Genomic DNA, 14971 nt, shown 5'->3' on the forward strand with positions numbered 1-14971 from the left:
TGTTTCAGTTTTATAAGGCCATTTTATCTAATATTGGTTAGCAATTCAAAAAAGGAAAGAATGTATTGAACGCTGACACTAAACATCTGTGTAACATATTTTTCATTAAAATGGGTATGACTGCATTTTATATACTGAGAACTTCTCTTACTTGTGGTTGCCTTATGTAACATTTTAAATCATTAACAAGTGAGAAACACCTTAATTCATACGTGTTTAATTTTTATTTCAGACGAAGGCACAGCTGTCTTTATCATATATTCTTTACTCTGTTTTTCCAGCAGTAATTTTTACTACAGCAATATTTTCAGCCTTTTGTTTCAAAGAAGGTAAACTGAAAACAGTATTGCTGGGGACCAACAGATAATGTTTTTTTTTTACAGGATATTGTTTCTGGTAATGAAGCAAGATGTCCAACAGAGGGTGATAGAGACCACCAATTATCTGATTATAAAAATAAAATAATGTGGCATTAAGGAAAAGCTACATATTACGAACATTTGAATAAGCTTCATTTCTCAAGAAACATTCTCAGTTAGCTGTACATACTGACAGCTTCTCAGAAAAAAATTCTCTTACGCATGACAGTACAAAACCTAACTTAGTTCTCTACTACATCCTTCAGCTACATTCACGTTCACTCAACAGCGTATAGTATCTACGACAAATAAAAATCATTTATTTTTAATAGTTTGGTGCTTCCTGAGCATGTGGAACAAAAAAAAACTCAGAGTCCATGGAGACAGGAAACATATGCAATAATACTCATCAGACTTATTCATTAATAAATCACAGGGAATGCAAGATTTGATATATGGCACAAGGGAAACACAATAATTAATGTTAATACACACCAATCTATCCTGAAATGTGTAGTACTTTTAAGAAGAAGAATGAAGCACATCTCATATGACATTATTCTATCAACTTACCTCAAACACAAACATGCTGTTGAATAGTTTCACTAAAGACTTTGTACTGACTTCCTATTCCTGAACCAGAAAAATATAATAATAATTTAAAAAGAGTGAGTTAATAATTATAGTGTTTCTAAGCAGCATGAAGCTGTAATAGTATACTGTCCTTTAATGTGACATGTATCTCAATACTCCTCCAAATACAAACTCAAAATTTTGAAACAAAAATAAGAGTATGGTTTACAGACATATTCTCAATATAACTACTGCATGGTTGAATGGATGAAGTTGGGAATTCAATTTCTTTACACGTAGAACAGACAAGAATTCTCAAGTTACTACATGAGCTCTAGTATACTTCATTGTTACTCATTAAATGTCATCCGTGACATCCGTAATGCATCATAAACAAAATTGTGGCTGATTATCTTTCCCTATATATGACTATCATGTTTATATCGAACTTACATATAAGAAGATACAGCAGTATCTGTAAATTCTTGAAAACCTGGATTCATAACTTTATAATCATGGTAAATCTCTTGCCAAGAGCAAATGTTTCTAGGGAAACTATGATCAGTGAGCATCCTCTGTACATACCGCAAGATGAAATAGAAACTGATAACAAAACTCTTCCAACTGCTTTCTTAGAAATTCATTAACATTCTCATTTACTTATAGGAAGGCACATAATAAAATATTAATAAAGGTAACCTGAAAGAAATAGTAATGGCTTCCATCTTCTTTAAACTTCCCCTGCTTTCCTCAGCTAGATCAGAGAAATAAGATTTTGAGAGCTCCCCTTCCGTAAGTCGTATAAAAAGTCAGAAGCGTAGCAATAGATGTAGCAAGTCAGACTGCTGGTATTCAGGTACAATTTCAAGAAATATAAATACTGCTGGAAGACATGTATTAACAGTCAACAGAGAGAAAAAAAAAAAAAAAAAAGAGGAAAAAACAGAACTCTTTACTGAGTGTTCAAAGCACAAAGCTTGCTTCTGGCCTGTGCTGTAACTTTGATTTAGTTGTGCCCTTGTATAAAGAGGTGAATGGACTACATCCTGTTCTTTTTTCAAGGGTATTACTCCTGAATATCACAGTTAATTATGATTAAAGAACTTGTCCTGAATTAGTAAAGATTGGGGATCACAACACAGTAGCAGTTGCTGTTCCACAACTCTAACGTTCTCTAACAGAAGTCCTATTAATGCAGACAATGTGAGAAATTTGTGTGCCAGATCAGTACATTCAATCTTTTTATAGTCTATTGAAAAAATAAACACTTTTTGTCTTTCACAGTCCCTGTAAAGAAATAAATTAGTCAATTCCTTGAAGCAAAACAGCCTTGTTCCAATTTGACCTTGACCACTTGCATTCCACTACCACCAGAATGTTGGTACCTTCAGTGCAATGTAGATATGAACCTTAAGAAAATATTTGAGTTACTTTAAAGCATCATATTTGGCATAAATTCTTGATACCTTTCAACTTCACTCAGAAACGGCCTCCTGCAACCAAAGTTTTTGCAGAAGGACAGAACTTAAATTGTATGCTGAAAATAACCAGAAAACATCTGTGCTTTCCAACAGATGTACAGTATTTGTGAAAGAAATACAGTACCAGAGGATTGTTCCTATCTACTTCCTCATTACATGTTAAGGATGAGGTAAGCTTGTCTTACTTGCTACCATACTAAGGAAGACAAAAACTTATGCATGTTTTTCACAATATAATGTTTGTACCTGTGGAGATAGCAATCATGAATAAAAATATAGACAGTGATTACTTCACTATCCTATAGAGAGGAAGTCATTTCAGCTGGACAATTAGGAGTCCATTCCCCTCACTTTGGAGCTGGTGACAGGACATTTTGAAGGAACACAAGAAAGACTGAACATGTGATTTTCCTTCCTGATATGAAGGAAAGAGCCAAATACATTCTTGCATTCTTTTTCTCCTGTTGTACAAACATTTACAGACCCAAGTGATAAATGGAGCTGTTTCACACCAATGTCTTGAGGGTCACTCACGTAAACTGCAACTGCCAGTGATGCAATTAGAACTGAAATAAGTACCAGCAAATGAACAAAACTCATATATGTCTATGGGAGGAGAATAAAAGAAATAGGACAAATACAAAAAATAACAAGCTAGAAGAAATACCAGACAGAAGAAATGGAGGAACTGTAAAACCCTGCCTGTATTTTTCCACTAATAAAACAGAGGGGGGAAAAAAAGCACAGAACTGTAGAATAGATTAGGCTATTAGGCTATTCTTGATAACACATTTAGCAATTTAAGTATTAAGTAATTAAGTTAATTGTTTTGTAGAATGGTCTCACTAAATATTAAGTGATCATACAGAATCATTGTCCTCTGTACTTTTCAAAGACTTGCAAAAGCAGATGCAATGAAGTGATGTTTACGCAAAGGAAGGAAGGAAGAAAATATTCCAAATAGAATCAGAATCTTTCCATAAGCTCACAAAGTAAAAAGCAAAAAAAATAAAAGTTAAGATTGGGGTTGGATTAGAAATATTATAAATAGGTTTAAAATACAGCATTTAATCCAACCAAACTATAACTCACTACACAGGCACATACAGAATGTCATATTCAATTTAAGACAAACTCTTAAAGCTCAACATGCTCGACATAATGTGAGGCTTGTGAATGCGCAACTGCTGTGAACGTTCATTACGGATTGAAGGGTGGCTTTTGTTTTTATACCATGGACTTAACTGAGGCTATTAAGCATCTATGAATAGAAGCTCTCATATTTTGCTTAATAAGGCACTTAAAGATACATACATGAGAATTAAACAATTCTGTTAATCTGTAAATGTTTGCATGAGGTACTTTTTTTGATTCTACAATGTTTACATTTTGACCCATTAGTGACTGAAGTTCCTCTTCAGAAGAAAAATACAAACCTTTCAATATTTTAGCTAAATGTGTCTTCTGAAGCCTCCGAAGTTCAGCTTACTTCTGTACAAGTGCAGTTAATACTACCGCATATGAGGTCTTGGTCAACTCTCTTCCTTCTAGCTTACTCTTTCATTGCACTTAGCCATAGCAAGAACCACAATAAAGTGGATAAAACATGGAGAGCCTTTACCTGCTTTACCTGGGCTTTCTCACAATACTTTGTTGGTTCTAAGGCACTGAGCACCAATACAGAACAGAATCTATTTCAACTCTCTAGGTTACACCAATTAACGACGCATTACTGAGGAACAGTTTACCCAGGCACAGAGATTTTGATTTCTAGGTCTATTTTCAACAACATAGCGGGGGAAATGGGACCAAAGCCTAGGGATCCCTAGCCTTAAGAGAAGGCTAAGGGAAGATTTCGCTGCTGTTTATACTTAATGAGAGTGTAACAGATCATATAGAGCAAGATTATTTTCAGAGGTAAGCAGTGCTAGGTTGACAAAGGGCGCAAGTTGCAATATGGGGAATTTCAGTCAAATATGAGGAAAAAGATTCCACCATGATGATGCTCTAACACTGGACCAGGTTCAAAACTCAGACTGGAAAAGGTCATGACAGCTATCTCACACAGCTGGCCCTGTTCTGAGTAGGGTGATGAACTACATGACCTCCACAGGTCCCTTCCAACCTGAGTTGTTTGATGACTATATGAATCCAAGATACATATTCACAGGAAGCATTTATAGTGTATGGTTTGTTTATATGCAGCTTTACAACGTGGCATTCTATACACACAGTGCCTGATTTTCAAAACTCAGAACACTATTTCCCAGTAGGTTGCCAAACACACTGCCTTTCCTTGCTAAGCCAGACCTCCAACGCAAATGTATCAGTACACGCTTGTTCATTTGCACACTACTTGGAAAACAGTTGGTATACTATACCTATTTTTCAGTTTTCCAAGGCATGGATCAGAACAGTAATTAAGAAAAATTCCTGGCCCGTTCACATTTGGTTTGAGATCAGGGGACACTTTAAAGAATGATCAGCTTCACAAAGATCTATCATCTACAAAGGAAAGTCAAAGCTATGGCTTTGCGTGCACTGCTCTGAGAACAGAAACATACACAGCCATGTCCAAATGTGTACAAGAGGAATTTAGACGTGCCTATGAAAAGGCTGTAGTCATAAGACACTTCCTCTGGCAAACCGACTATTTAAACTGAACTTGACCTTTCACAATTTGAGTTTGTGAGTCACATCTGACCCACTTCTGCTTCTTTTGCCAATGTACGTGGAAAACATCATCCAAGCATCAAACGCCATTTGCTGGCAATTTATGTCATACATATTTTCACTAATCTTACTTCACCAAAAATTACAAATAAACATTTTTTCAAAGACCATAACATTGTCTTTAAGATTGCTACCATCTTGCAGAAAAAGAACAGTGTGTTTATTCATTACAAAGGGAAGACAGACAGCAGGCTGCAAAAAGCCAATGCAGTAGCTCCTTCTGAACCCTTTAAAGTTTGTAATTCACTTCAGTTTATTCTAAGAGAACATCACTACTGAGTAAATGGACAGCCAGTAAGACTTGAATCTCAAAAATGGCAAACACGGGCCAAACAGAAAACTATCTCCAGCTAAAATGCCATCAAAATAATTTGGTTATTCAGTTATCTGTTTATGTTGCAGACTCAAAAAAATACCTCCACACTGAAGTTTAATAAAAGAAAGATATTATATTTCTTATTTATGTTTCCAATGTTTTCATTTTGATTCACCCATAGAATCTCTTCTAAAAGAGCTAAAGCTAAACATATAGAAAAGCTCACCAAAAGTCACCGTAATTGCAGCCAGAACACCTTCTGAATCAAGCCTTTCAGGATTCCGTAGTTTGCCCTCAGTAGACAGAAAAAAATAACATGGAAATAAAACCTGTAAGTTAGCATTTCTCAAATCTGCTAAAGCCTAAGAAAGAAGTTGAAGATATCATTCCACAGGTGAAGTATCAACCTATTATAGACATTAAGAATGGCACAGACAGTCTACAGGCCAATTTGCTAAAGATGGTAGCCTTACTTTGCACTGCCCTGCCACGCAGATTGAAGTTCCATTTTGGTCACAGGGTGTCCCATCTATCACTTTTTCAGCTTGTCTCACGTAGAATCGGTAGCCTATGGCACGGCAATTCAGCTCACACTTCTGACTTCCCTTCACTGGAGAAAAAGGAAAAAAAAAAAAAAACAACAACTATTAAAAGTCCACAGCATCAGTTTTAAAAAATCATATACAACTAATGCTGCAGTTTGTAAGAACGCAACGTGAATCACTGTATCAAATGAATGCTGAACAAGAAAGCAACTCCATGATAAGCATTTAAACATACTTCATGAAAATTCAACCTGTAGCTCAGCCTTCAATGACAGATATTTTCCTAGATGACCGAGAGCATCTTTAGTTTTAGAAAAATCTTTCCAAATTTGGTCTTCACGCAATATAGCGATTATGACACATTATGGTATTTCATGAAACCTAGATGTTAGCAAAATTACACAGTAATCAGAAAGATGTGCCTCCAGTTAGGCTCATGTACTTACTAACTGGTTAGTTTACCTCAAGCAAATATACTAATATTTGGTATTAAGAAATGCTTAAAATAACCTAGATGCAAATAAAAAAAAAATCGGAATCCTTTTCCTCTTCATTTTTAAAAGTTGCATTTTCGTGACTATTCTTTACTTGAAGACAAAATTTAAAGAACAATAATTCTATGAGATTTAAAATACATAAAACATATCATTGTTCAAAAGCTCATCCCAAATAAAACCTCAAGAACCAGCACATCTAAGGGATCTCTGTTGATAGGCAAGAGCCAGAAGGAAATCAAGACCACTGAACTCTGGGTGAGCAGACCACAGAAGACAAGAAACTGTCGTCACAGTCCATGAAAATCTATTATTTAAAGAGATCAGTCCAACACACCATGTACCTTATGCTATCAAGTTTGTTAATACATGCGTAGTCATTCTATTGCAAATTATCTGTCATGTTAAAGTTGCATATAGTTAATTACCCGTATTTGCCAACTGAAACAACAATACCTTCAGGTTCTTTCCAAACAACAGTCATGGTGGCGGTGAGGTACAAAAAATCATTTTGACAACAACAATTTCCTTGCTGCCATAATCAAAGAACAAAAGTTCCACTGACTTCACAAAGCTTCAACTCATAAGCTACAGCGTAACCGAAATTCACTGCAATTTCATCTGTCAAAGAGAAATGCTGTATACCTTAGTTAGCTAACAGGTAACATTCCCAAGATGTTCTGCTTGACTCAAAGTATATTTTTGTATCTTCATCTAAAGCATAACAATCGACCAAAATAAATACATGCAATAATTTCACATACATATTTAACACTTATCTTCTGTAAAAGGAGCAAACTTTCAGCTCAACTTTACCCCCTATGTGGACATAGGACTAGTGCAGCAAACCAATTTTGAAATTTCAGCTGTGTGATGAGAAATATATTAAACTTCAATTGCTGCTCATGTATGTCATCAACTGTGTCTCACAATCTTTTGTTAACATCCACAAAAACCTCTACTATTTTGAAGTCAGGTCAATGACTTGTTTGCCTGCTTTCCTTTTTGTGACCAGTATGCACGCTATGCTCAAGTAGGTCATTTTTCCACTGGCTACTTTGTTAACATAGGTTCACCATCTTATTATTCCAAGGACTTAATTTAATTCTTAAATAAAATAAAATTAAGAAGTGAGATATTTCCTGCAGTCCAGTTCCCAAGTATAACAGGCAGTTATTATGATAAACTGAGTATTATTCTTATCAGCTCAGATGCTCCACACGCACTTTCAGAATTCTCAAATGAATGTAATCCAACTTCAATGATCCATTACAACTGAAATCAACTTGTCCTTTTCTGTCTCTGAAAGTCTCCTATTTTTACAACATGTAGCACTAGCTATCAATCAGCATCTATGCAGTATACATTTTCTTATCTTTCCATTCCCTGAAACCAAGTCAAACTACCATTTAGGGTTTCTTATATGTCCATATTTTCAATGCTATTTCCCTGTAGCTCAAGCATCCTGAAGAGTCACATTCCTCTTCCTCCTTCTAATGTCTCTCATTTTGTTTTGATCCTTTAAAATATTTTTTATTTAAATTATCAGTTTGCTTGCTAGACTCTGACGGAAGTGTTGTGCTACTTAGAAAGCTGAGTAAGTTAACTGTTGAACCATGTAATTTTTCCCTGGACTTTCTTTTACCTTTTCATTTCCTTTTTTTTTTTTTCCTTTTTTTTTTTTTTTTATCATTTGATATGTTAGAGTACTACATTGCTAATTTAGCACTAATTTAGCATATTACCAATGATGCTCAGGCTGATTTTACTTGCTCTATAAAGTGAGATGCTTATCTCTTAACATTTGTCTTTCAGTCTTTTAATTAGGAACTGTTCCAGCTCAAACAAAATATATTAGAAGAGCCACTGGTTTTGAACAGTCAAAATAAATAAAATAAAAATCAATCCTCAACGAAAGGTTAGAGACATCCTCTAATACCTTGGCCTTCAGAACTCAGATTCTCTGGATGAGAAAAGCCAAGGCACTGCCTCAGTCAGCCATGTATCACTTACTAATACTTCGACGTGATGTTTCCAGATTTCAAAGATCTACAAAATTTGTGAATGTCTAAGAGAGCTCAAGTGTATGGCTCCTACTAAGAGGCACTTTGTATAAGAACGGTGTATTTGCGATGCATAAATTGCAGTAGAGCAACCAAATCTTAGAACTCGCTTTGTAAAACAAGACACCAAACTAGTAAAAAAATACTCCATTGCCAATTAACCTTCCATGTATCTTGACACCCTCTCCTACCCAGTATTTTGCCACAGCTCTTGTGTTTTTAATTCCATGTCAAGCTGCACTATTGGCTTGGCAACTGGACATTAAATGTCAATTAAACAATGAGCTGTGAAGCGATTGATTCCACACAGGCAATGGATTTTAGTACTATGTCATACGATCCCAGACTTCACAAAAGCAGCTATCTGACCTCGGGGAATAGATTAAGGCTACAAGCTGAAGACCTGCCAAGCCAGCTGGCAGCAAGATGCACTTCCACTCAAAATGGGCTCTTTTTGAAAGTGTGACACAGTTAGTGAGATAGCTCATTATACAGGTACTGTTTCACATGTCCTCCTAATTTCTGGTCTTTGCTTTTCATTTTCAGGCCTACCTGAACACAACCAAGTCTTTGTGGAAAGTCTTGCTTTATCCATTTAAACTACTTTATTAAATAGTGAACTTTGGTGAAATATAACGCTACTGCAAAGGTCTGCCAGAAATATTCATTATTGACTTAAATGAAAGAGAATAGTACTTCAGTAAACAATCCTGGTAACACATATCTGGGTTTCTTTTTACAGACTGAAAACATAATCTAAACTGAAAAGCTCGCTACATTTCTTACAATGTTCTTGCCAAACTAGCCTTGAGTACTTCAGGGCCATCCCGGGCATGTCTCAGCTGGCAGAGCTGGGAGCCCTTCTCATGTCTCATGTCAAAACTTACCTTCCATCTTTCTGCACAAGGAACAGAGAGAGGCAAGGCAAGCAAGCGAAAACAGGACCGCAGCGTTGTTCTTCCACCTCCCAGTTCTGTGGTAACAGCACTGAGACGCCAAGACTAATTACAAACTGCACTTTGGCATCACCAAGATAATATTGCAGTGAAAATTTCCACCATAAATTCTTCCACGTTTTCTACCAGGACCTAGAAACCCTGCACATAGGCACCAGTTTAGAAATTACCTTCCACACACCTCATATTGAAAATCTGCCATAGCAGCAGTAAGGTCATTAAGTGCATAAATTAACCTGCTTTGCAATTAATTTGTCATATTCACTGATGCACAAAAATACACACAGAGCTTTTTAAGACTGTGTATGTACTGATAAGTATGTGTAACTTAGAGAAAAGTGCATTTCTAAAATCCTATCCACCAAACTCACACAGAAATACATGGAAATTATAATGAATACAAGAACAAATGAGTTTGGGCAGCCCAACAGGAACCGCTGGTTGCTTTTACTCTAAGGGTATTTTGATCGATCAAATCAAAGTCACAATTAAGTATCAACACATTTCATTTCCCCTAAACACTCTTGAAATGCAACCTTCAGCGTACAGGTCTGAGAAGAAAACTTCAGCCGTGCCCCCCCCCCAAGCACCTTCCCAGGGGTCTCTCAGGCAGGGCCGTATGTCACCACGCCACAGCCCGCGGCTGCCACTCCGGCGGGGCCTGGGGAGCCTTTCCAGGCCGAGGCCTCACGCCTGCTCTTGGGGCGTCAACACATGTGGAAGCGAAACCATGCCAAGCCCGCTCCCTCTGCCGGGCTGCCAGGCCCACGCTCACACAGCGACCCCAGCGCTCTTTACCCCCACACGGGGCGCCGCCGCACAGGGCAGGCCTGGCCGCCGTGGGGATGGGCCGGGGCCCGATCTCGGTCACAGGGCGGTCCCTCGGGGAACCCTTGGGGAGGGCTGCGCTCCCCTCACGGCCACGGCCCCGGCCCCGGCCCCGGCCCCGGCCCGCAGGCGGCGCCGAAGGCGGGGGGGGGGCGCTGCCGCTGCGCTCACGACCGTTCCCGCCCCCCGCCCTCGCTACCTCAGCCCCGGGGCGCGAGATGGCCGCCACCGCTCCGGCCTCATCCCGCGCGGAGCTCGGCCCTCACTGGTTTAATAAACCGATGTTCTCCAAAAATACCCTAATCTAGAACGTGTGCACATTTAAAGCAGCAAGAAGTGTCATTCTGGAACCATTCCTGTTTGCAGATGCTTCTAAATAAATCAAGAAAGAGTATTTCCAAATGTTAAAACCCTTCTGAAAGGGATTTCTCCAGGCAAATTATGCACACTGGTGCCATGCTGAAGCATGCCCTGAAAGAGCATGGCTTGCAGCACAGAGGCTCCACAGTCCCCAAATCAAACTCCTCTTCCCTCAGCAATGGTCAGGGTTGACACAGCCCTTAGAGAGCAGCTGAGGCCTTTTGAGTTACTGTTTGTATCTGCTCCTGTTAATCCTCTGAGAACTGAAACCAACTCGGGCAGCTTCCCCATCAGCCTCCCCCTGCTAAGGCCTTCCTGTTCCTTCAGGTCTCCTGTCCCTGCACAGAGGACGCAGGAGGAGTTCCTCTCCCCGAAGCAAGCAGCTCCACACCACCAGCATGTGCAGAGGGTGCTTTTGGACTTCGCACCAACTACGCCCTTCCTGCAGCTTCCTCCTCCAATGTTTTCTGCCCTGGTCACCAGCTTGTTGCCCACGGATGTGCTCAATAATTGGTGACAGGGAGGAAAATGGACACCAAGGCTAAGCAGGCCAGGCTGGTGGAGGAGCAGCTCAGCACTGAACTTGAAGAGATAAGGAGAGAGCTGAACAGGCAGCTTGCCAATGCAAGGAATTTCAATCTAATGATATTCTTAGGAAAAAATGTTACAAGCAAGCGCATTCCAACTCTAATACATTTGCTAAATAATGTATTTAGATGTTCAAAAGGAAATTAAAAATAGCCAAGGGAAAAAAAATAAAGTGCAAATCAAATCAAAATGCAACTGATCAGTAAGCTAATCAAATAAATCTATCATTGTGCAAAACTGCACGCTGATTACCGTTATGAAACGCAGTTAGTTCCTCCTTTCTGTTTCAGCTCCTGAAAGTGCAAGCTGCTTGGAACGTGCACCATGTCCCACCGCATGCACAGACAATGCAGGCTCTAGGTGCAACCAGAGCAGATAAATGATAGAACAAAGAGCTGTCACGTTCCACATGCTGCGAGGTAGGGACTGCAACGTACAAACTCTCACTGATGGTTCCTCAGTCCAAATCCTAATTTAATGTGAGACCCAGACTCCCTGTTGTTATCTATGTGGCAGTACTAGTTACCGAATGCTTTTACCATTTGTCAGTTTTTGTAAGTTTGCCTAAAGATCTAAAAATAGTTACTAACAAGCTCTGCAAGTTAAGAAACATGCCTTGAGGGTGCCCACAGAGAAGTGGCATGCACACTCTTGGCAAGCAAATGTCACTTTCACACTAATATTACATTATGGGATTAAGCAAATTTAAATTAGGCTTCATTTTGTGAGCACACTGCCTTGTAAAGTCAACTTCAGTGCTTTTCCATTACTGAGCCAAGATGCACTCACCCAGGAGGTGTCAGAAGCGATTGTTCCAGGAACAAGTTGTCTCCACACAGCTCCATTATTTTCAGAGAGGCTCGCCACGGGCTGCAATCAGTGCTTACAATACAAGCAATGAATCTGCTTTACAGGAAGTGTAATGGGGCACAGCTGACACTGGAAAAGGCTCTGAAGAGATTTGCTCATGTCTGTCCACATAACACTGATTTTAGGTAAAGTCTATCAACACTGAGGGAGTTCAGCTCCAGACCTGCAGGCTGAGCTTCAGACTGACTGACAGACACCCTTGGTTATCCCACAGCAGCCTGCGGGGCAGGGAAGGAAGGAGTAAGGTAAGGAGTCTGGCAAGTCTCTGGCTTCTGCATCCACTGTACTTGTTAGTAAAGTTAGTAAAGCTAACTGACAGCGACACTGCAGACTTTGAGTGGTACACTGTGCCAGACAGATGTAAACGGGACAGTTCCTTCCAAACAGCATCTGTTAGTGACTGCCTGCAGAGCTCAGAACGGATGAAAAGTGTTGCTGTTGTACTCAACACAGGCAACTTTGCTTATGCCGCTTCCTATACAAAGAAGGAGGAAAATGTGTAGGCTTAGTTAGCAGTAACGGAACATTTCCGCGAGTTTTGCAATGTAATGACTGAAGTTCTCTCAGGTCAATGACATGAACCTCAATCTGAACCTAGGTGACTGACAGTCCATTGACTGACAGTTGCAAGCTTTTAGAAGTGGCCTGAAAGAACAATGTTTTGTTTTACCACGCAGTTACCTGTTGCCAAATTTCTAAGTAACAATACACAAATGTATTCTAAGAACTACTTATCACATAACTATATGTGTTTTTCTCAACAGAAAGACTGCTATAGTGTGATCTCCTTTACCTGAGTCTCTTTTGATACTTTCTCCTTACTACATTTGCAAACATCTGACAATAACCTGAAAGAGTGGTGTTTATTTTTTACTTTGTCCCTTTCAGTTTTGTTAACTGTTAGTTCTGTTATAAACTTTTACTACTCTGGCTCAAATTGTTTAGTGTTCTTTTTTGTTGTTGTTGTTGTTGTTGTTGTTGTTGTTGTTGTTTGTTGTTTGTTTTTTGTTTTTTCCAAAAATCACTTTCCATTTTTCTTTCCAGTAGACATGTTTTTACTTCCACTTCTCCTTTCCTCATATAATAAAGTTGTTTATTATTTCATCTGGTCTCAATAACTCAATATACCTTTAAAATATGTTGCAGCAGATTTTAAATATTAAGACAAAAATACATTCACACTTTTCTAAAGAGACTACATTTTAACGAATCTGAATCCAAACAGGGAAGGTATCATTTACAAAACCTCTTCATCTTTACCTGGATATACCAGAGTTTGTTCTATCCCAAGTCTGGTAAGTCCTACATTAAATAGTCACAAGGAACTTTGAGACTTCCACTGTATAGAAGGCACTGTCCTTAATTCAACGCACAGTAACCTGTGTGCCACTGAACTATATAAAGAATGTTATTGGGATCAATGAGGCAAGCAGGAAACTCCTTTATGGCACAGAGAAGCGCGGTGAGCCCAGTCAGGGTGACAGCCTCTGAGCTGCAGCACCTTTGCAGCTGTTTCAGGACCTCTGTGCTCAGGCGCATGTGGGCTGACGAGCTGAGACCCTGCGATACCTCCTTAGGCAAAGCAGCTCCTTCCCAGCGTGCGCAGCTTGCACTGCAGGGCTGGCTAGGCCAGCTGTGCTCTGTTGAGAATTTACAGCGATGTGAAATACCGGGCTGGGGACAGGTTCTGGCTGCTAAGCTCATTGCTAAAATGAGAACTGAAACCGGGCCATACTGTAACTCACTAAATGTAGCAGGAGTCTATCCATTAACTCCCATGAAGTTGAACTGGAGCCCAAACAACCTATCCTAAAGATTATAGGACCAATGACTTCATTATTTTGATTATTTAACAAAGTCAATTTTACCATGAGAACATATTTTTCACCGCCTATTGCTTGTTAGCTGCATACGTGACCTGTGAAAAGTGTTTTATTTTAGTAGCTAGCCAAAATACAGAATCACGGAATAGTTTGGGTTGGAAAAGGCCTTAAAGATCATGTAATTCCAACCCCCCTGCCATAGGCAGGGACACCTCCCACCAGCCCAGGCTGCCCAAAGCCCCATCCAGCCTGGCCTTGAGCACTGCCAGAGATGGGGCATCTGCAGCTTCTCTGGGCAGCCTGGGCCAGTGCCTCACTGCCCTCTGAAGGAAGAATTTCTTCCTAATGTCTTATCTAAATCTCCCCTCTTTCAGTTTAAAACCATGCCCCCTGTCCTAAGACTATGATATTTGATGAAGAGCCCTCCCCAGCTTTCCTGCAGCCCTCTTTAGGTACTGAAGGCCACTATAAGGTCTCCCTGGAGCCTTCTCTTCTCCAGGCTAAACCCCAACTCCCTCAGCCTGTCTTCAGAGGAGAAAAACCTCAAATGCCTTTGTAACTAAATCACCAAGGTACATAAAAGAAAGTTTTATTTACAGTATTATTTGAAGTAGATAGTGTTACACACTGGATCCTAAAATAGTAAGATATACAACAGACATTTTGGTTTAAATATACAGTCTTAAAATACTGTATTTGTCCAAGCTTTCTGATCAATAAATGTTCTATATGACGCATACCATCCTTGTTTTAACTCTCCTTTGCAATGTAATCCCAGAAGCCTATGTAACTGAAGGAACTCAAGCATCTTGCTAGCTTTTCCATGCCTCTTCCCTCTCCTTCCATCTGTATGAGATTTTACAGGTCAGGCATTGCTAGCTAGTTCCTTCTCAGTTCTTTCAGAAACTGCACAGTTATACCTTTTAGGAGCTAGACTAGAAGTTCCCTTGGGAATATTTGTATCATTTGCTATATTCAGATG

General features: G+C 39.3%; 1 protein-coding gene across 4 annotated transcripts in view; it reads right to left on the reverse strand.

Annotated features, from left to right (window-relative positions):
- THSD4 (thrombospondin type 1 domain containing 4) overlaps nt 1-14971 on the reverse strand; it is a 303076-nt gene that overhangs the window by 160507 nt on the left and 127598 nt on the right. For all 4 annotated transcript variants that reach the window (XM_035336261.1, XM_035336260.1, XM_035336259.1 and 1 more), the window contains one exon: nt 5936-6072. In XM_035336261.1, the coding sequence (XP_035192152.1) occupies nt 5936-6072 (137 nt within the window). The remainder of the gene's footprint in view (nt 1-5935; nt 6073-14971) is intronic.

Source organism: Oxyura jamaicensis, chromosome 10 (genome assembly GCF_011077185.1).
Source record: "Oxyura jamaicensis isolate SHBP4307 breed ruddy duck chromosome 10, BPBGC_Ojam_1.0, whole genome shotgun sequence".
NCBI lineage: Eukaryota > Metazoa > Chordata > Aves > Anseriformes > Anatidae > Oxyura > Oxyura jamaicensis.